Genomic DNA, 23,521 nt, shown 5'->3' with positions numbered 1-23,521 from the left:
AGCTCGAATAAAATAACTGAAGCTTTTAAAAAATATGTTTTTCGATGTATTATAAACTGTCGCGGCAACTCTTTCTATTATATATATATATTACATATGCTTATATAGTTGGTAGCTAAGTGCATATAATAATTATATCGATTACAAAACATTTAGTGTAACGGGATAAACGATTTCCTCGAGTCACTGAACAAAAAAATATTTTAATATTTTATTTGAATCGCAACAATATAATTATTATTATCGTCGTGTTGAAAATTATGAATTTATGTTTTCGCATCGTGTTGACACGCCTCCATAGTACGCGTGACCTATAACCTAGGAAACAAATTACATTTAGCGAGACACAATATTATATTCCACGACGACATTTTTTTTCACATCATGCTGTTTTGAAATCTGATTTTTAAAATTATTACCGTATGAAATTTAATATTATTTAACCTTTTTTTTTTATACTTGCTAAGTATGAATAAATAAAAAAACTATTCATTTAGATTTTGTGTTATTAAATATTTGAAATGGCATGACCATAATAAATTTAGCCTTTGATTGATATAAATTATTGTTTTTCCCAGAAGTAACCTTTTAGATTCTGAGCGGAGCGATGATTATTGATTTTACAATGTTGTGTATTTTTTTTTTTGTGTTTGTGTACACGAGAACGTGTCGAAATAATTTCAATTTCAGTAGCTTTTCCGGTTCGAAAGTGAATCTAGTTGGTGCATTGAGAAGATTATTTTTTGAAACTCCCAATAGTTTTTAAACGCACCGGGAAAAACCAAAAAAAAATAAGGAAAAACGGGAATTTTTACTCAAAACCAATTTTCGATCAAATCGATTTTTTTATATGGTTGTAATTAAAAATCTAATCACTGTAAATACTTGAAATTTTCACCAAATGTCGATGTTGGTGTTATCTATATACAGTTAAATTTTCAAACATTTTTGACTTTTTTGAGTTATTTATAGACCACTGAAATTTTCGATTTTTATGAGATTTTTTTTTTTGAAGTGTCGATAAAAAAAATTTGGATGACCAAAAAAACTTGAAAATTTAACACAGGTTCCTTACGAGTTGTTCTTAATGTAGCTAAAAAAAATTAAAAATCGTTAGTCACGATTTTTTTTTTATAAATATTTGAAGTTCAAATAACACTCCTACAATAAATAATAATGATCCATACAGCACCTAATGTACAGCAGAGTGGTACCCACTTACCCACTTTTTCTTTAAATAATTACAGTTTTATTTGAGTAATGAGTAAAGTATTGAATAAGTATTCTAGTTACTTCGTTGCTTTTCAAAAGTAACTTACCTAATAGTATATAATAGATTATTTACTGTTTTATTTCTGTTCAATAATTTTGTATATTTTATAATTTTGTAATTTAACTAATTAAGCACACAATTGAAATGTAATTGAAAAGTTCTTAAGTCGAAAATATAATAATATGATGTTGAGAACCTTGAAAATTTGACAACAGTGTTTGAATGCCGAGAATTACAAATATTACTATTATGTTTTAGCTGTCGCCAGAAGACACCTCTCAGCTGTCTACCAACGACAGTGATTTACACACGACCGCTTCATAATACGACGTGTACATTTCAATAACGATTATTCAACAATAATTGCATAGAAGGACCTAGTATAAGCCATAATAAGGATGAATTTTACTCTTAAACACGCTCAATATTAATTATATTATCATTTGTGTTTAATCGACTATAATTATAGTGCATAAAAAGTGTGAAACCAAATAAATATAACTATTAGTTTTTCGAAGAACACTTATTATTATAATATTAACGTTATTGAACATACACTTTTTTTAATCAGTACTAACTAACGAATATTTTGCATAGAATTCTAATTTTTACTATTTATTTTCGTAATAAATGTTACCGTTACTTCTGACAACATTTCGACATTATATTTTTATTTTCATACTATGAAGTAGACTATGATTTAGATTATCATTTTGATATACGTATATCGGTAAAATTTTGAACGACTTTAATTAATAAGCTATAACAATTTAATGTTTAATGAGTGGATTATGTTATACTTTCACAATAAGATAATATTACTATATTGTATGTTATAAATTTTATTATTATTAAAAAAAAGTAAAAACTTAAAAATTATAACAGTTAAAAGTATAATATTATATAAAAAATTAGGCTGTATAACGTCTTAAATATAATATATAACAAAAATTTTTATATTATATTATATTCATAGATAACGAAAGTTCTTCAATAATATAAGTATCAACATTTATCTAACTGAAATCGGCTAAACTATGACTAAAAGCATTGGCCTTAATAAATCAATACCTATCTATAGTTAGCTGAAGTAGATAAGTGTCAAGCAAAACAGTAACTATCATGTCAGTTGATAACATAAATATTAAATTTATCTCACAAATACTATTTCACTTTGTTCTTTAATTTAAACGTTAATTCAAATTCCAATCTGATTCTTATTATCAAAGAAAGTAATTTTAAAATGTTATTGACATCACAGTAGTCAGTAGCGCTTTCGAATATTCACAAATACGGATAAACAATATGATGTAATGGTTTTAATTGCCAACTCAAAACACAGCTATAGATATAATACTTAAAAGTTACAATAAGACTCAAGAAATGTTTATTTAAAATATTTTTATTTATAATTCTTTATGAAAGTTTTTTAATTTTATTAAAAGTTTACGTTGAGTTGTTATGCACTTTTAAAACCTTGAAGTGCGCAGTTTCTTATATTTTATGGTATTTCAGTGCATACTGCGTAGTAGGTATATTTTGTCAGGACTAAACATATCAAGTTAAAAAAAAAAAACCATCGTTTATAACGTTCTTGCAATGTTTTTGGAACTTGGTAAGTTCCATAGAAATATTTTAATGCTGTTTGGATAATGCTTTTTTTATAATTGGAACAATGTTTTACACAGTCATAAGCTTTTAACGCAACATCTATATGTAAAGCACGCGTAACATATTGATACGTACGACAAAAATGCAACACGATTTTCTTAATGCATTTAATTCGTAGTGTTGCTACATGTCACATGACATTATTTACTATTTGTCGAGTATAAATTTAGTCGAATATTTCGGCATAAAGAAGAGTTTTATTTATTATTATATACTATTATATTAAAAGTGTTCTGTAACATTGTAATATTATGGAATAGATGTAATGTAGGTAGGTAATCAAAAAACTTAAGGATACCGCTGCAGCCATTATACCAAAGTTATACGGTCTTTATTTTATGGTACAACACTAGCGTTCATTTTTTAATTAAAAAATATACATATAAACAGGTACATTCAAATTTATTATATAGCATAGGTACTTATAATTTTCAGCGATTGTGGTTGATCGCGCGGTGGTTTTAATAGTTATCATCGTAGAAATGAAATGGAAAAATTAGATTGTAGGCGATAAATCGTTTACAATTTTTAAAGATAAATCTTAAGTTGCAATGCATATTATGGAACACTGATACACGTCACTTTAATAATTTATTACATATAATTTAAACACTTTGAGTAAGAAATTTCATAAATTCGAAGGTATAAACTTCGCGTAAGACAGAGTATAATAATAATTAATAATAATAAGAGTGATGTATAAAACGTTATATAGTCATATAGAATGAGCGCGTATCATATTTGATTTTCTAGAAATAAAATTGCATATAGATACAAATCAAAATAGTAGGTGGGTACTTAGCTCTACTGAGTCAGATGCATGATAACTATATGAATACAATTGTGGAGCGTCAATACTATCAACTGTTGCAGATTTAAATTAACAACGTACCTAATTTTTGGATATGCACATTATGTAAAATGGTTTACATCGGTTAAAAAGATCATATTACAAAAATAAATAAATTAGTTAAAAAAAAATATATCGTAAAATATTGAAATAAGAAAAGTATGTGAACACAAACATGTTTGAACAAAACGCGCTGTAATGCGCGCAAAACCTCAATTACCTATCTGAAACTGTACTAAATAAATTTCATTTTTATATAGGCGTATAAAGAAGTAATATATAAAATAAACTTTAATAGGACTCAAAAAACTTCAGGAGGGATTTAAACTGTTTTAGAGTAGTTTAGTGGGATACACTTGGTGGAACACGCCAACACACAATTATAGCGGTGTTACAGATTGTAGTGTACCTATAGTTAACATTGTGTCTTGGTTAAGTGACTATAATACGTATTATGAAAATTCGTTATTATACATTTTAATTGTATTTTATTATTTTTGAATTATGTAGGAATTGTCTTCTTTTAAATTTTAATCATGATAAAAATTATGTATCCCGTGTATAATATCTAAATTGTAATAAAAAAATACCTCAACAATAAATTAATCAAGTATGTTAAAATGTATTTAATGTATTTCTAGATTTAATGTTGATTCGTTGATTCAGGCTTTAAATAATTGTAAAAAAAAAAAAAATGATTTTTTACTTGAAAATAATGAACACTGACTATTAGAATTACACTATACATCGTGTGACTGAATTTTGTTATCGGTTATACAATGCTTATACTATTGTATAATAATTAATATGATTTGAGAAAAGCTCCCACGGTAATGTTTATCATAGTGACATAGTATAAATTGCGTAGGTAGTGAGAACAAAAAATTATAAGATATACTGTATTTGTATACGGTATAGAAACACAGGCAAAGGTTTCAACTAAATAAAAAAAAATGACTTGAGAAATTTAAGATAAATCTCTTAGAAACGTTACGCTTTAAACTAATTAATTTATTATTTATAATTTAACGAGAACATTTTTAAGTTAGTAAATAAAAATAAAATGTTGACCTAATTTAGTTAGTAAGAAGTTACTCTAATTATTTTTGATCATTTCGATTACGTGGCTCTAACATTCCCTTTTTTTTTTAGTAAAAAAACAACTTGTTTAAAGTGCATATTATACTATCTGCACGTCTCATTATGCACTATGTAGTGACTAGTAGATTTTAGGAAATTACACGTTTTGCGTAAATCAATCAATATTGGTACATTGGTGGCTTAAAACTCAACAGCAAGATACAATTACCTAATTAATTGTAATTTTAACTAAAGTTAAGTCATCTAACGTGCATGTGTGGCACATTTATTTGTTTTCCTAAATTAACCGGAAAAAGATAAGTAAGTTTTTACTCCGTTTTCGCTTCAATTATAATCTGAGAGTTATTATACGTAGTTCGTTGGAAAATCAACTAATCGAGTCAGTTAAAAAGTTCAAAAACAGTAATTTTTTAAACGGTTCGTAAAGAGTTGACATTCAGCTTTCAAAGCTTAAAGCTGTGTGCATATGCAAAGTCGTAAACAATTTTTATAATTACCGACGTGAACTGCGTGACTCGGATGAACCAGAGCGTGAGCGTGAGGTTGATGACGACCACGGCCAGCAGGCAAGCGAGAAACACGTACAGAGCGTGTGTCTTCCACTTGGACGGGGACTTGGGCCTGCCGTTGTTGTCGACTTGTGCGGCGCGACGGGCGGCGGCGTGCGGATCGTGCGCAGACACCGATGCGCCGGACTTCTGCAGAAACGTGTTCGTCTGTTGCAGGTGCTGGTGCTGTTGCTGGTTGTGAGGTAGTAGAAACTGTTGCTGTTGCTGCGGAGTCGGCGTGTCCGCGACCGCCGACGAATCGTACTCGACGATGTCCGCCGACGACGCGGGCCACTGTCTGTGGCCGCCACCGACCGCCGAGACGTTCCCGTCGCCGTCGTTACCGTTACCGAAGTCGTAGTCGTCCATCACGGTTGCCGTTCCGGTCCTCCTATATGTTCCCGGAAACAATGAAATCATTTAGTAGGATTAAATTAAAGAAGAGAATCATGAATGAAAAACAATATCGTCGAAAGTCGTCGCAACGGTGATCGACAATTGGGTTCGCTCTTAGTTTATGGTTAATATTGGAATAGTACGCCACTAGATAACTGTGTGATAATCAAGACTGCAGGACATTTACGAGTTAATGAGTTTCAAGTTTAGTTATAGAAGTACGATTTTTTTTTTTTTTAAGCAAATATTAGGTAAAATTGTTTCTACGTTATTATTATATTTATCGATAAAAATATAATAATGATTGAAAATATTATTTATAATGTTAGGTATAAATATAATACTACATTTTAGGCTATCGCGTCAAAGTCACTATTCGTGGTTTATGGATTTTAATAAGTATTAAAAAAAAGTAGGTTATTTTTTTAATTCAAAAAATAACAATATTTGGAACATTTAATTATTACTTAAATTATCAATTATCATTATATTTATTTTATATTACGTATAAAAACAATAATTAATTTGTGATTGTTAGTATCATTACTATTTAATTTATTAAACTTTACAAAATGTAATGAACACTATTTTATAGTGTATGCATATTATTAATTTGAAATTTCCTTTTACACCTATAAACGAATTATACGATTCATATTTTTGAGATTATTGTTGAATAGATGCCGGTGCTTTTTTCGCCGTTTACGGTTGATGAAGAGTGATACACATTGTGTTTATTTTTTTCACTTTTCTGATGAAACTTTTTAATAATTTCTCGATTTTTTCACACAGTTTGTTCCAAATATTACCCCGTTCTAGGATATGATTTCATTGATCTATTTTATATTTTTTATGATGGTAGTGACAGGGAGGGATCATGTTGTATACTTGTATTGCACTAATAAATATTATACGCTTGCACTCGCTATATTATTGGTATGGACAAAACTATTTACTTTAACGAAAATTTAAGTCGAAATCGGGTGATAGGAATTATTATTATATAATTATATGATATATTATTATTGTGGTATATTTACCACAGCACTTGTGGCTGGACTAGCGCGGTATAACGAATATTATGTTCGGTTTAAATAAAATAAATATAAATTATAATTCATGTTTTTTGTATCGTTAGATTCATATCATCACTGTTGCTGTAAATGGTAATTAAAAAAAAAAAATGAATACAATACAAATGTATAGAGATAACATAGATTTTTGTGACTGAGGGTGAAGCTTTTGAATTCTATCGTTCTCGTAACGACATAATCCCGTCGTTCAGTATCATCGTAACCGCTTGCTGTATAAACATACACCCGACGTCGGGGAAAAATCTTTAGAATATCAGTCCTGTTACGAACAATGTCTATTATATATATTACATACGAGTGCGATAGGTAATATGAGGTCTAACCGTGCGCGCGATCGACAAACAGATAACAATAATAATGCTACTAGTACACGTGCATTATGATAGATACAGTCGCGAGCACGTTACGGGCACGAAATATACATATATAACGAGTATTCAATCATCGTCGTATAGTGGTCGTCGACGACTGTAAGTCGCGAGCGGACGACGACAATCAATCATCATCGGCGCAAGTCGTTTACGGCCGTTATGTATATAATATATATATAGGTACGAGCACACGGACCGTACATTATAATATTATATGTATACCACGTCGATGCGTAAGTGTATAGTATAGTAGTTGGACTCGAGAAAATCGCCTCCTGCAGAGCACTCGACTCTTGAACTGCAGCTCACGTGCACAATGTGCGGGTTACACGCCAGCGCGTATTATTATATTACGTACAATGGGTGTACGAGGTATACGTCGTAGCCAGGGTGGTGGGTGATCGGAGTAGTGGGAATGGGGTTATATTATGCCCATTCAAATACGTTTTCCCTCTTTGACGTGACGTTTTATGTAAAAAAAAAAAAAAAAATCGCCGGAAACTGTGGCGAGGAGGAGATTTTCTTTTTAATAGCGTGGATACGATATATATTTATATTTTATACATATATTATGGGTGCGTGTTTAGTGGAAAAGGTTGTTTAGACCGCACACAAATATGCACGTGTGAGAGTATATGTATATATATATATATAGGTGTTATTGTCGGTGGGGTCAACTGACGATATATTATTATGAATATGTCGATACGGTCGATGAAGACGGATGGACCATGTGTTGCGGTGGCTGTCGAATAGTTCTGTATTGTAGCTATATAATATATCCGTTCCTCAAGACGAGTACCTGGTACCTGGCATATATTATTATATATTGTAATAAACAGTGGGAAAGTGAGTTTTTAAAAGCCTTTCCATAATACTCGTTGTTGCCCTTTTAATGTTACGTATATTTATATGCATAAGATACGTGATGGCAATGAATGGGTACCAGAGAAGCACAAGTTATGAATATACTATATTATGCACACACTAACTATAATAATTGCACAATAAGTACACAGAATCGATATTTTATATCGAATATGTTTATTGTACCCATGTACATTAGACAATACTTTAATGAACCAAAATGTATATTATGTTACAATTAGTAGTATAGATGAACCAGTATTTGGAAAAAATACATTCATTAGCGTGCATTTATCATCATTACATTAGCATAGTTTACTAGTATATTGGATATTTTATAGGTAATTTTATTATATTAGATAATCAAATTGATTATTATTAATACATTTTTTTTTTTTTTTTTTTATAAGGTACTTAAGTGTTACTCAACATTTTATTTAAATAATATTATAATATAATTATTATTCTTTTGAAAAAAAGTGAACATAAACGTGGATGAATTGTTTTTTATTTTTTTTACGTACAAAACTTGAACGTAAACAAATTCAATTTAATGAAATACTGACATGTACTATAAATTATATATGTATACAATATTATATTAATGACGAATATTAAGTCAAATGCAATGACGTAACCTAAAGTAATTATTTTTGTTTTGTAGATGAGAAAATATAATAAATATGTTTATCTATTGTGTCTAGAGATGGAAATTTTTTTCTTCAAAAATTTAATCAATAATAAATCTTTAAATGTAAAAATTATAGTATGATGGTATTTTAAGTTTTGTAGAATAATAAATTGTGCAATTATTATTGAAAATATATAAAGTTTTAGTAAGTATTATAATAAGGTATGGTAACTAAGTATAATTAATATTACATACTATATAATGTTGAATGTAACAGTTTTTACATTTTATTTTTTATAGTAATAATATTATAAAAAACACATATACAAACAATATTAAAGCTTAAGAATAATCCTTTAAAAAAAAATTATCTCTTTACCATTTAGTCACATACATTTTCCGTGTCGGTTTTTGTGCTTTTAAAGTGTTTGAAGTATTTATAAAATTTTAGTTTAACATAATATTTTTATTAAATTGTTTTTTTTTTTAAGCAGCATGCATATCGATTATTGCATAAATATTTTTTTATTAAAAAGCGTTAGAAGTTAAAATGGTTGAGTGTACTCCACAAAAGTTATGGTCTACTATTTGACTCATCTAAACTAGTTAAAATTTAAATGCTCTTTAATAATTTTGTTTATAATATTTTATTCAATATCTATTTTACTTATGTGCATATTTATATTGAAAAAAAATACTTATTATGTTATTAAACTTAATACTGCATTATTTACTACTCATATATCTAACATTTATATTGATTTTTTGCTGGTTTTTATAAAATATAATATACAAACGATAATGAAACTTATTTTAATTCACATTAAAATAATCAATATGATACTTATTTAACTATATATAACTATACAAATTTACTAAATGAAGTGTTTTTTAAAAATTAAGAAAACCACATTTTTGATATAAATAATAAAAGTTTTTTAGCACTAGCTTAATTCGATAATAATAAGAACATTATTTGTATTTAATATTTTAAGTAAAATACTTTTCCAAAAATTATTATTATTATTAGTTCTTATACAAATTACAAATATATATGTTAGGCAGGTCGTTATTAAAATAAAAACATTAAAAAAAATACCATAATAAAGTGGTCATAAATTTATTTTTTATTGAAAGAAATGCAATTTAGTTCATTATAATAACATTGCATAAAAAAAAAATTAAAATTATTAATTTTTCAGTACTAACATGTTTCTAGGATATTTGTATATAATAGGTCTTATAAACAATTTCGTTTTGGTGGATGTGACCGGTGGGATAAATCAAACATTAATGTCCCTTTGATCGTAGTAGTAGTTTCTGTGAAACGTTTTTTTCCAACAGAATATTAATAATAATGATGATACGGTATATTCACAAAGTCATATTATCGTGATAGATAAAAAAAAACCAAAACCACAGGAGTGTAGTGCTTACATTTTATCTCAAACTTTATCGACGACCACAAAATAGTTTTCCTCTTCATTGTATTTATATAATACAATATTGGCGTGTTTTAGGTACGCTGTGTGGCTGTAGCTTTTATTATATTATTATGCGGTCAACAGTTTGTTTGCGGTACCATCCTACTTAGATTTTATACCGCGGTAGATGATGCATATTGACATTTCACGAGACATTATAAATTATTATTATATATATATTATATATTGATTACACAGGTAGTGGTGAGTCGTTTATTGCAAGTTCAAATCAGTAAAAGATAGGGTGAAACATTCTTCTGTTATTAATATATCCAAGATGCGTATACATAGTGTAACGGAAAAAAATTGACAAATGTAATTAAAACTAACTATGTCAAACTTTTATTAAATTTAAAAAAAAGTTTTTATCCCTGACTCCTTTATAAATACTTCGTTCTTATATAAAGGTAACGGTCATAAAACAGGTTTAATTGACTATAATAGTATGATATGATCCATCGATCTATTATAATATATAATTTGAAAAATTAAATTTATTATAGAATTATAAATTACTTAGAAGAAAGTAATAATTTATTGTTAATTTTTTAATATTATGGATGTAAAAAAGGTTTTTAGGGACCAAAACCGCTTTAGAAAATCTTACTAAAAAAATATAAAAATAAATTATATTATGATAATACTTAGATAAACACATCAAGATCATAGATTTTATTTTTAGATTTAAGTGAAGCTTTTGATAGTATGTCACACATAATTCCAGTAAAAATTTCAAGTTGGTAAAGTTCTTTTGAAATAACTATATTAGGTAGAATAAGCATACAATTTTTAAATCACAAGTACTTAGAAAGATGATCCTAGCTGCTTGTTAGAATAGAAAATATATTCAGAGACTTTAGTTGAATGGAAGAAAGAATCCTCCACAATACAGTTTTATTTCTAATCTTAATAATATTATTATATCCTAATTTGTATAAGGTAATTCAAAAAAAAAAAAAAAATAATAATACTCTTACACCATCACTACAATTTTAATTACCTGCCCTTCTTAAAAATCAATTTGTAACACAGTATAAATAGTAGAATGAGATATGATATGACCTAATTGAAGAATTAATTAATAAAATCAATATGTGTTGGGTTTGCTTATTACTTCAGAACTTCTCCATAAAAAAATTTAAATTATACGAACTTTACTTATCCAAAATTATTTAAGTATTCAAACAGTGAAATTCTTCTGTATATTAATGATGAAAATGTAAAATGGAGCATTCATATTTAAACTAAGATAACTGTAAGTACTATCATAAAACATTGTTTTATATTTTATCAAAAAAAAAAAAAACATTTTATTAAAATATTTATTTATACATAGTACATATTATATTATTTATATTATAATAATGTTTCTTTTTTTTATAATTTCTATTATTATCATAGTTTATATAAATTCTTAGTTATTATTTTGTTCTAAAATTATGAGATTCGTTGCATCAGCTGTGAAAGATTCTATATTGATTGATTTGCCATTTGTATCAATATTTCAATATTTATTAGTAAAAAACATTATTAATTTCATCGATAAATATTATTATTATTGTGTAATTAAATTAAATATAATTAATATTAATTAAAAATAAAAAAAAATTCATAGAAATAATTATTATTTTAGTTTGGTATAAAACTATTAAGAAGATAATCATTTAATATTACATCATATGTGAATTATGTCAAAAAAAGGATAAGTGGTTAAACCTACAATGTATATATGAATAGGTAGGTTAAAGGCGTAGCAATGGTAATTGAAGGATTATTTTAGTCTAGTAAATATGTTAGACTTTTATTTCATAAACGTTGAAATAATCAAAAAAAAAATAATAATATTATATATTACAGTATATTTTAACAACTTTTTGTATCATTAAACATTTCAGTTTTAGTCAATAATTAATTTCTTTACATTATTTATTATTATAAGTTTCCAAATTTCCAACAACCATTGTATATACGATTTTTGGTTTATGATATGTATAATATTATCAATATGTCTTGTAAAATTCGGGAATATTGTACACTTAGCCTGTTTAGTGTTTACGTTGACCATCATTCCAATGGACCGTAACATAATAATATACATTTAACAATATTAAGCAGAACAAAATATGCATTACACACATTGCGACCTGCAGGCACACATAAATTACACCCACACGTACAGTATTGTAGCTTTCAGAAGGAATTGGGGCCATAATATTCACAGGGTCATTGAAATAAATATTTAAAAAGAATATTGATTCATTTGTTCTTAAAATAGAAGCGTTTAAATTTCAAAATTTGGCTATTATTATTATTCTAATCGTGACTCATTATTTTTTGTTTTATTTTCTGGTGCTAAATCATTTAATTAATTTTCAATTATTATTTTGTTATACCTACAAAATGTTTGTATTTATTTAAATTACTAATGATAAAATAATTACTTCCTTTAGCAAAATGCTTGGCTACGATACTGGTTATAGTTGTACGCACCCACACATGGTCCAAATACATATATTATGTATACAGTATATGTAATTAAGTGTATTATATAAATATATTAAATTAAGAACTAGGAAAGTTTATCAAAACAATTTGTCAATTTTTATTTCAGCAATTGTATACTTTTGGTAAAAGTAGTATTTTTCATCAATAACTAATGTTCAGTTACCATAAGTTTTATTACCTGGGCATTGTTTTCGAACGGAAATAATCAGCTGTTGATCTGCCACTGTAGACATCGTTATCTAATCCAACTCCACCGTTGTGGTTTACCGCAGATTCTGCAGTAGAATGTATCTGCAACAATTAAAAATATTAAATAAATAAACAGATCTGTTTCAAAATAATCAAAAAAGAAAATTCTTCAGTTGAAGGAAGTTTGACCAGCAATATCTCGTCTTATAATTTAAATTAAAAAAAAGGACATATAAAACCGTGTTATATTAAGAGCGCTTCTTTATTATTCGTCAAGGATACGCAAAGAAATAACTAAATTGACAAAAAAGTAAATTAATAAATAGGCTTAATTAGGAAGGGTCAAAGGCTAATACTACAAATATATAAAATTTCCACAAAAAATATTGCCAAACTTAAAATATATAATAATTCACCATTTCTAAAATATTAAAGATAATTTTATAACAATTATTAATTGTTTTACGATTTATATTTCTAACAATAACATGAACATAATATGTTTATGTTATATATATATATAATTATACATATATAAACATATGTTTATCAGAATTGTTTAAACATTTAGCAACCGAAAAAAGTTAAATTACGTACGGGGAATTGGACTATATCCCAGTGTTATATATATATAATTACAAACTTCACAGATTGTGTATGTGTTATACTGTTTTTAATTAATTAAAATTTTTACTTAAAATAAAATAATATATAATAAGTATTTTTTATTATCTCTTTAAGTTTTTAAAATTATATAAATATCTAAAATGGCTTTTTATTTATAAAAAACTGTACTTTTTTAAGATCTGTACATTAAAACTATATGTTTAGTCTAAGAGTATAATGGTATTTCTACATGCATTTTGACGAGTGGGTGCTCTTGAGTGTAAATTCTATTTAGGTGGTAGAAATAAATCAGTATCACGTGTTATTCTATTTTAGGGTGACCAGTTTTGCAAAAAAAAAAAACGGGACAAACAATTTTTAGTTTAAATACTCTAAAAAAACATATATATTTTTTTTTAAATATTTTTCATATGTTATTATTACAATTTAACAATTTAAAATCAAAATATTTTTTAACAACCTTGCTTTATTTTAATAAAATAACTTGTTTACTTTTATTGGGTCGATGTCGATTGCTCACCATGTTCTTTATTAACTATTGCGTCGTTACTGTACTTTTGCGATGAACTGATTGCGTTTAACAGTTTTGGTTGTGTTAGCAAAAAATCATAAAAATCATTACACGAATATTTTTTGAAATGATTTTTCAAAATTATAATTGATTTGATGGTAGGAACAAGAAAGCGATTTTTTTCGTCCGTCCATAATACATTAGTGATAGAAAATACTCTTTCAATTGCAGCATTTGTTCCAGGCATTGCTAGAGAATATTCTACAATTTTCCAAAAATGATTTATCAATATACTTTTACTGTTTAAAATTTTATAAATAGCACACCATCTTTCTTCAACACAAACATACTTATTCTGCCATTCTTTTAAATTTTCATTTATAACATTAACTACATGGTTATATTCATCAAAAAGAATATCTTCATCCACATTCCAACAGGTTTGTTTATTATTTTGCAAAATAAATGTTAAACTTTTTTGTATATCATTCCATGTCGGACAATTTATCAGTTGTGTCCAACGAAATACTTTAAGTTCTTCAAATGGATTTCCCCACTTTTCAATATACAACAAAAATGTGTCATAAAACTGGTTAGTTTGCTCTATAAATTGTTTTTTTGTGTATTTATTTATTTATTTTTTTTATTTTTATTTTTTATCAATAGGTAAGATATCTGTACTAGTTTGCATAGCGTTGTGCAGAATATGAGCTGCACAACCAATTCCAGAAATGTTAGTCTTTAAATTATTGTTTAAAATCGTAAAAACATTTTTTGTTCCTTTCCTTGCAGCACCACCAAAATTAGTATTACAGTTGTCACCGGTAAATGCAATAATTTTGTGAGATAATTTATGCCTTGTTAAAATTTCCATAATATATGACGACAATATATCCGAAGTTTCTCCTTTTAAATTAGTGAATTCTAGCACTTTTATTTGAACTCCCGTTTTAGGATCGAAATATCGAATAAGAATGGGGACAATTTTTAAATTCTTATGATTTGAAGTGTCAATCATAACCGTCGCAAAATTAACAGCTTTTAGTTCGTCTAATATTTGATCCATTGCAAAAGGTGCCAATACATTCAAAATAATTGATTCACACTTGGTACGCGCACAAGAAAACTTTTTTTCATGTAACTTTTTTATTAAAGTAGTAGTGCAATCCATTGACCTAAAAGAATGGTTATGTACTATAGTGTGAAATGCAAACATTCCCTCTTCTGCTGCAATTTTTAATCCTTCACTAGTTAAGCCAGCTGGCCCTTGTTTAATAAAATATGAGGTTACCTTGTCACTTTTTGAAGCACTAGATAAGGCCGACGTATGCTTTTTCTTTTCCATATGCTGTTTGATATCTGAGCGACCTCCATGTTCGATTGAAAATACTGCCTTGTACACCGTACAAAATACTTTTCCAATTTCTTCACATTTTTTTAGGAAAGAAAATTCAGACTGTAAAGATACAGTGAACGTGCATCTCCTCTTTGGCATTTTTAAAAATAAAATAATGCACCAACTCACAAAAATTGAAAGAAAAAAGACGATACGTAGTGGCTATAATAAACATAAACGCTTTACTGTTCGTACGTTACTATTCGACATATTTTGTTGTTCGAATTTTTGATTGAACTAATCAATATAATAATATCTAATATATCATCGATTATAAATAGTATTATATATTTTAATTCGTAATACATATGCTATACGACGTGTATCATGCTTATCTTATTTTATTATTACTATTTGTACTGCTCGTCGGCATCGGCACTCAACGTTCGTTCTACGGAAATTTTAGTCTGTTATTTATAACTTTGGTTTCAAGTTTTAAATATAAACTGTTTTATTTGGTTCCTAAATTAATTTTATTCTTTTACAAAAATTCTTAAATTATAATTTAATTATATGAAAATAACGGGATTAAAACGGGATAAAAAGCGTCCCGTTCGAAGTTTTTCGGGACAACGGGACATAATGATCAAAAAAGGGACAATCCCGTTTTAAACGGGACGTATGGTCACCCTATTCTATTTTAAATTATACACATACCTAATATCAACCTAACCGTTTTGTCTTTTTATAAACACCCAGGATTATTCTGAGTACCAAGTTATCGTGATAATATTATTTAATTATTAATTATTATAAAATATATATTAGTTTTAGATGAAATAACAATATAATGTCCTATGTATGTATGTCAGAACGATATTGCGTGTCATAATAAAATAATTTAAACACATCATAGTCGAATAATGATTACAATTTGGTCACAAAAGAAAGAGATAAAAAATAATAATAACTTGAAGTAAATCTTCGTACACAATAATATTAACATTGATAAATTGATTTTGATTAACCCCTGAAGTGGCATAGCCAGATTTTTTTTTTTTTTTTTGGATAGGAGCAGGGTTCTGATATTTTTTTTTATAAAAGTAAGAGTTAACTAAGATATCTTATAGGTTGATATGATGATGTTATGGGTATATTTTATACTTTTGCAGCTCTAATGTAATACGTCCACAGAGTATTAAAATGATAGCGTTTTAAAATAAAGCCTTGCGGTTATGCCACTGCTTAATTCACCCCATTATTCAAATATTAATTACTAATCTTTTTTCCGACTTTAAAAAAGCAATTTAATTTTTCAGACAACCAATTTATTACAGTCCACCTACTATATTCAAGTTATTGTTTTGTAAATAGTAATAATATTTTGTAAGTTATTAATAATATAGTTACTTTTTACTATACAGCCAATCGTAAGATTATGACGTATACATAATATAATTATTTTTTTAGTTTAGGTACCTCACAATTGTAGACGTATAAATTTAATGTACTCAAATGCTGTGTATAATAATATTATGTGATCCGTTAGATGAGATCGACCAGAGACAACTCACTAAATAAATCTCTTAATTTTCACAAAAATGTGAATCGACATTGACAAGACGTGACAAGTGTTATTTATAGCACGGATTGCGGTCCGGCTGTACTCTATGTTATTACAAGAGCCATCGACGAGTGTAATGGTCGCTATTGGCTCAATGACTATGAAATGATAATATTTACACGTCATTATAGGATGGAACAGCTGCGTAATGATGATATTATCGCCGATCGGAGCCGTCAGAGTGCCGCTGCCGACGCGTTGATTTTAGCGCGTTTATTATTTCGTTTTTCTCGCTCGCCCGCGCTTTGTTTATCTGCGCAAATAGACCAAGACGACGATGACGACGTGTTGTTACAATATCTCTGTGTCATTTATTCCTTTATCCGTTGCAAATATTATTATTATTATTTATGGCATACTTCGGAGATATCATCTATTTTGGCAAGCGTCCGAAACTTTATTTAGTAAAAAAAACATAATCGCTTGAGAGGGCGACAGTAAAACTATATCCTATAGCGACAGACATCATCGGTCTTCAACCGTATGAAATAAAAATATATTATATATCAAAACATAATATTAATAATCAGGGCTCGTGTAATGTATTAGCAATGTGGAATTTATGGTCTCTTAAAATCGATCGAATATGCAGTAAAAAACTTTATTTTTATTTTTAAGAACGCAATAAAATTGTATAAAATCATTTCAATGTAGTTTTTAAATTTATATAAACAAAATTTAATTGTAACATAATATTATTGATTTTTAATTTGTATTAATATAAGCATATTGTTTTGTTCATCCGTTCATTAATCATGGCTTTTTATTAGACACGAGAGTCAATCATTATTTTTAAATATATATTTTCAATAATTTAACCGACGCTTATTGATAATAATTGTTTTTAAATATGTACTTTTAAAATAATCAAAAAATATTTCTGATAGATCAACATAAATCAGTACGTACTAATTACTATTTTATCAACACTATTATAATAACGTATTAGTAATGTTAAATTATCTTTAAATGTAAAAAAACATACACAATTATGTAAAATATATCTAACATCTGTATTATACGTATAGTAAATAAATCTATAAACCTATATGAAGTTTTATAATTTTTTTAAATTCCATAGTATAATACTCAGTCACTTTGAAGTGCATTTCTACTTTGCCTAACGGGTATACGACTTGGATGTAAGATTTTATACAAGCTCACAAACTCACGAGCCCCATCAATAATAATATTATGACGAGTAGTACGCGCGAATGATCAGACAAATTAAACGTTACCAGACGATTCCGACGGATTCGTTTCGTTCGCCACTGTACCGTTTCATTTCGAAACGTATAATACTCTTAAATTTTTTTTTTTTTTTTTTAATTTGATTCCAGCAGTCGTCGGTAGAGGAGGGACATAAAGTCGGCTGATACGAGGATGGAAAAAAACATATAAAATTGAAAATTCTCGCGGTTTCTGCGTAGCTCACACGCTCGCGCGATCGTATTACAACGACATTATCGCGAGACTACGGCGGCGATTATTGCCAGTGAATTAAATATAATAATAAACGCCGCAGAACATTATTGTGTGTCGCATAATATATATATATACTATATACGTATAACATTGTAATATATATTATCTACTTGGTGGTGGTGTGCGTGTATAACTTATATAATATGTGTGTGTGTGTGTGTGTGTATACGTATATACGGTATATACAATTACTACTATTATTCGTTACACGGGTACATGGGCACAGCCGCCGGCGGACGCGGTGAATTATGATCGTAATAATAATAATAACAACAACAATAATAATAATAATCGTCAGATATTTTGCATATAAATTGGTATACTAGTCTTGTGGAGGTATATATATATATATATATACAGTGTGTTATAATCGTCGTCGTCGTCGTCGTCGTTCTTATATACTGGCGAACGGGCGGGTGAGCTGAAAAAAATTATTACGAACGAGCCGCCGACGACGACGCTGCCGTATATAAAAAAAAATCGAGTCGTGTATATAGATTTCGCGCTGTATAACGTATAATAATATTATAATACAACCGAGACGACGCGCTATGTGCGGTTTAACCGCACGCGCACGCACGTATAGCCTCCGTCGTTGTAATAATATGCGATATAATAATATTATATTTATGGCATCGCCACTATACCGCCGACGCCCCCGCGATTCGCTTGTAAACGAAAAAAAATATACCCGCCGACGAATAGAGAACGGAAAACCAAAGAGAGTTGGACGCCGTCATTACCACCGAAAACACGGGCACGTTAAACATTGTAACGATTGTATTGCCTACACGCGACACCTATATGCATATTACCAGTACCAGCTATTGTAGATATATTATTAGTTATCGTGTGTGATTAGTTATTAACTACACAATATGTGGTTACTCGAAATACTACAACATAATATTATTGTAGAGAAAATGAGTGATACGTCTTATTCGTTAATAATTACTCAGATAGTGAAAATGATCATCAATATACTATAATTACGACGTATATCTTCCTATAAACGGCTCGAACGTAATATACTCTTGTCTTCATTCAATAATAATATATTTAGTATTTGATTTATTTTTTTTCAAAAATAATTTGTTCTAAAAGTGAACCAAATTTTAAACTTTTTTCACGAATTTATGATTGATTTTGTGATTACGTAAATTAGTTATAGAAAAAGCACGGATCAAATCTGTAAGCTTATTTGAATAATTTATTGTTATTATTTTTATTTAAAATTCGATTTCACTCTATGTCTCTATCATCAAAAAAAAATATATATACATAAACACTGATTTAAGGGACTTTTTGACTTCCAAATTATTGTAAATTTACGTAATAAAGTATACAGCAAGGATAAAAGTATCTAAAGTACAATTATTTTTATTAAATACCAAAAGATACAATGCATGTGACTAAGATATTGTCCATGGGGTTACTATACGAGACATGATATTATGATTACTGTTGACAGTTACAATACAGAGTATCATTCATAGTATGAATTTCACACAAAATCTTCACATTGAAGCCTGTGATCAACGTTTTGGTATTGTGTAAAACTCGGTAGAAGCACGGCCAGTTTTCCACCACTACACCAACATTAAACACAACACACTAGACTCGGTACGACTACGATATAGCCACCTAATGTTTTAAGATTTTTCGGACATATTTTGCTTTGTTATAATATATATGTTTGCAAGTCTTTAGTAGGCAAAACAACTGAATAATTACTGAAACTGAGTAATTGTTATTTGAATTTATAACCAAACGATCCTATCATCTACCGACTACCTACCGACCCTTCGAAGCGATAAATATATCAATAATATTATTATAATACGGTGTGACGGCCATCCCTAGACATTTTATATTTAACGGGTCACCTTTTGGCCACGTTATAACATATTAAATACAACTTGCACGACTCGAACTTTGATAGTCGAAAATTCTCCCCTCGTAATCCCCAACACAAAAACTCACTGAAACTTGAAATGTCATTTGGCTCCCTTAGGTTCCGTGAATTGTGAAAGTTCTACTAATATATATTTATATATACCTATACCTGTATTATATAGGCACATTTTAAGGGACCAGGCTAAGTGTTATTCGAATTATGTATCAAATATACATCACAATACGTTTGTATTTGAATTCGACTTCGTATTATGCCACATTATACTTAGGTTTCTAACACTTCTCTACCGAGAAGACATATTTGACCCTTAAATGCATTGAAATTTATCTAACCCATATATATAAATATATAATACGTATTATAAACTACGATACGTGAAAGACGACATAAGTCGTGTTAAATTAAATCGACGAAATAATTTGGTTATTTACAACAACAGTAAAGTTGACATATACAAATAAAACAGTGCTAGCTGAAAAATACGAAAAATCGTTGTTTTGTAGTAGTAACTCGGCCGTCTGTCAATTATTTTTTTTGTACAAAAATCTTATACGATCGTGAGTGGAAGAGGACGCGCGCGTTATAAAGACTTTGCCAGAATATATCCATAAACGCCTACTTACTTATTACGTCGTTATGCTGTACACCAGTTTATGAGTTAAACTGAAGTTTGTTTAGTGAAAATGACACGCGACAGCAGATTAAGTTTTAACCGATCGTCGCCAACGAATTGATTTGGATTTCGTTATATTATAGGTGCTTGAAAATCGGTCATGTACTGCGTCATCGGTGGGATCAGTAAGTTTCCATAGATTAACTTTTACATATAATATTTCCATAATTTAAAACACAACAACGCATTATAATATTATCAAAGTCATATTTTAATGCCAATACATCAAATAATAAAAAAGGCAAATATTGGCGTAGCAGGAACACATGAAAAAGTCTTTTACTAGAGCATGTTTATCATTGTTGCGTAATGAGATAAAAAAAAATAGATGTCTTATGATGTGTTTATAACAAGTATAATTTATATACACAGTGGTGTATCGATATTTATTTATAATGTCGATGCATTTGTTTTCATAATATTAACAAATCATTTACGTGTACCAAAAGAGATGTTTCTGCTCCGAGTTGTTTATTTATCGAATTGCAATAATATGTTAAAACGCAAAATAATAATATTAAAACATTGATATAACAAAAATATTATGTATATTTTTATCGAAAAGAAAAATCACCCTTACGTAAGATCCTACGGGAATTTTTATTTTATTTTCTAAAATACTTAATAAACGAATATTTTGTAAGAAAATATAAATAAATTATGAAATCAAGTATCTACGATTTATTTTATTAGTGTGCAGAACGCAGAGTAATAATAATGAAGAATGACGAATATAATTGTTAATTTTTTCGACTCGATTTCTAGATATCATATATTTTATGGTACGTATAAACACGATTTTATGATATTTTACATCGTATCGGTACATTATTTCTATAATATTATACTGTATCAAAAAGCCAAGCTTTTACAATGGATTTTGCTTTAACCGGTCTAGCCATTGGATTAATTAGAACAGGTCGACTGGAATTAAATCGACGTTTAAAAAAAAAAAAAAAAACTATCGACTTTTTAACACGACGATTTACATATTTTTTTGACCAGTTAAAACCCACACTTTCGCGTACCGGTAAACCACGTATATTATTAAAATATATTTTTGTTTTCCTTTCAAGAACTTACGTGTGATGCGTCTATACCGGCGACTTTTACCTGCCGACTGTAAATCGTCGCGTGTCGCGCGGGAACTCACACACACACACACACACACACACACACACGCGCGGTCGGCCGCGACCGGACGACTGCTCGTCACTTACTTATCGCCGTCGGACGGACGAGACGCATCGTGGTGGACACGGATTTTCACGGTGGAAGACGGCGCACCGCTCTTGCACTGCACCCGTCGTGTGATCGCCGCGGACAACCTACGACGTCTCTGGCCGCGCGACGGACATTCTTGCTCGTCGAACGTAATAATTTAAATACGACGATATCGCGTGCATATTATAATATTATCTCGTCGCCGTGTGACCGCTCGCGACCTATTGGAGCGGCGGCACGCGCTAGCCCGACGCCGTTTCGCGCACGTACACGCGGCGGCGTTATTTTAAGACGGACGCGCGCACCGACGACTACGCCGCCCGCCGCCGACCTATTATAACGGCGCGTCACGACCGATTCCTATTATTAGCCGCCTCGTCTCGTCCCGGCCGCTCGCGATCTCCAGCGCGGCGGCGGCCTGGACTCGACGTCGATCTCTTTGCGATCCGTTTATAGATCCTTATAATATATATAATATGTTATAATAATAATATAAACGTACCCTGCATGAGAACCTGGCACGTGTATAGGTATATATATTGCTCGAGGTATCGGTGGCCAAAGTCCGGATAAGTCTGTGAGCGCGCGCGCGCGTGTGTGTGTGTGTGTGCTTTTTTCCAATTCGTTTTTTATATTCAGTGAAATAAATTCCGATCGACCGTTACACTACAAAGTCGAGTGTTACGTCTCGAAGTCGAGTATTATTGATAAAGGGGGAAAAAAAATTAGGTGCGAAATTATTAGCAAAACGCGTTATATTATTTCACATCTTTTTTTTTTCGTATTTTTTTGTAAAAGTTTTTCAAAATATATTGTAAAAAAAAAACTTGAAAATATTAAGAATATTAATGTATTATCTAAGTACATATTATGCATATCACCCACGCTAAATAAGAATTATCATTGTATATGAAATACCAATAATGGTTGATCACAGCAGACGTCCTTTATTTCGGTATTCAAGGATATCGATATATGATTATAAAATGATTCAGTGTATGTCACCCGATTGTGGCATAAATTAAAAATTGTTCTTTGTGTGTTTTGAATATCATATTGATTATTAATTGAATCAAATTCGTTCAAATACTTGAAGAAAATATTATAGCGAGGATGAGTATTTATTTAAGTAACCATTCTTAG

At 29.0% G+C, this 23,521-nt stretch overlaps 2 protein-coding genes across 4 annotated transcripts in view; both read right to left on the bottom strand.

Annotated features, from left to right (window-relative positions):
• LOC114126763 (zeta-sarcoglycan) overlaps positions 1–23,521 on the bottom strand; it is a 124,497-nt gene that overhangs the window by 11,623 nt on the left and 89,353 nt on the right. For all 3 annotated transcript variants that reach the window (XM_050205889.1, XM_027990769.2, XM_050205890.1), the window contains exons 3-4: positions 12,970–13,082; positions 5,393–5,834 (exon numbers count right to left, since the gene is read on the bottom strand). In XM_050205889.1, coding sequence (XP_050061846.1) covers positions 5,393–5,834; positions 12,970–13,082 — 555 coding nt within the window. The remainder of the gene's footprint in view (positions 1–5,392; positions 5,835–12,969; positions 13,083–23,521) is intronic.
• Positions 14,102–15,713, bottom strand: LOC126551765 (uncharacterized). Its single transcript, XM_050205891.1, has 2 exons — positions 15,077–15,713; positions 14,102–14,545 (listed from the first exon to the last, which is right to left on the bottom strand). Exons 1-2 carry the CDS (start codon positions 15,611–15,613, stop codon positions 14,102–14,104), a joined length of 981 nt encoding a protein of 326 aa, XP_050061848.1. The 5' UTR covers positions 15,614–15,713.

This window comes from Aphis gossypii, chromosome X (assembly GCF_020184175.1).
Source record: "Aphis gossypii isolate Hap1 chromosome X, ASM2018417v2, whole genome shotgun sequence".
Taxonomy (NCBI): Eukaryota; Metazoa; Arthropoda; class Insecta; order Hemiptera; family Aphididae; genus Aphis; species Aphis gossypii.
The sequence above is the reverse complement of the archived record's forward strand: the minus strand, read 5'-3'. Positions and strand labels throughout refer to the sequence as shown.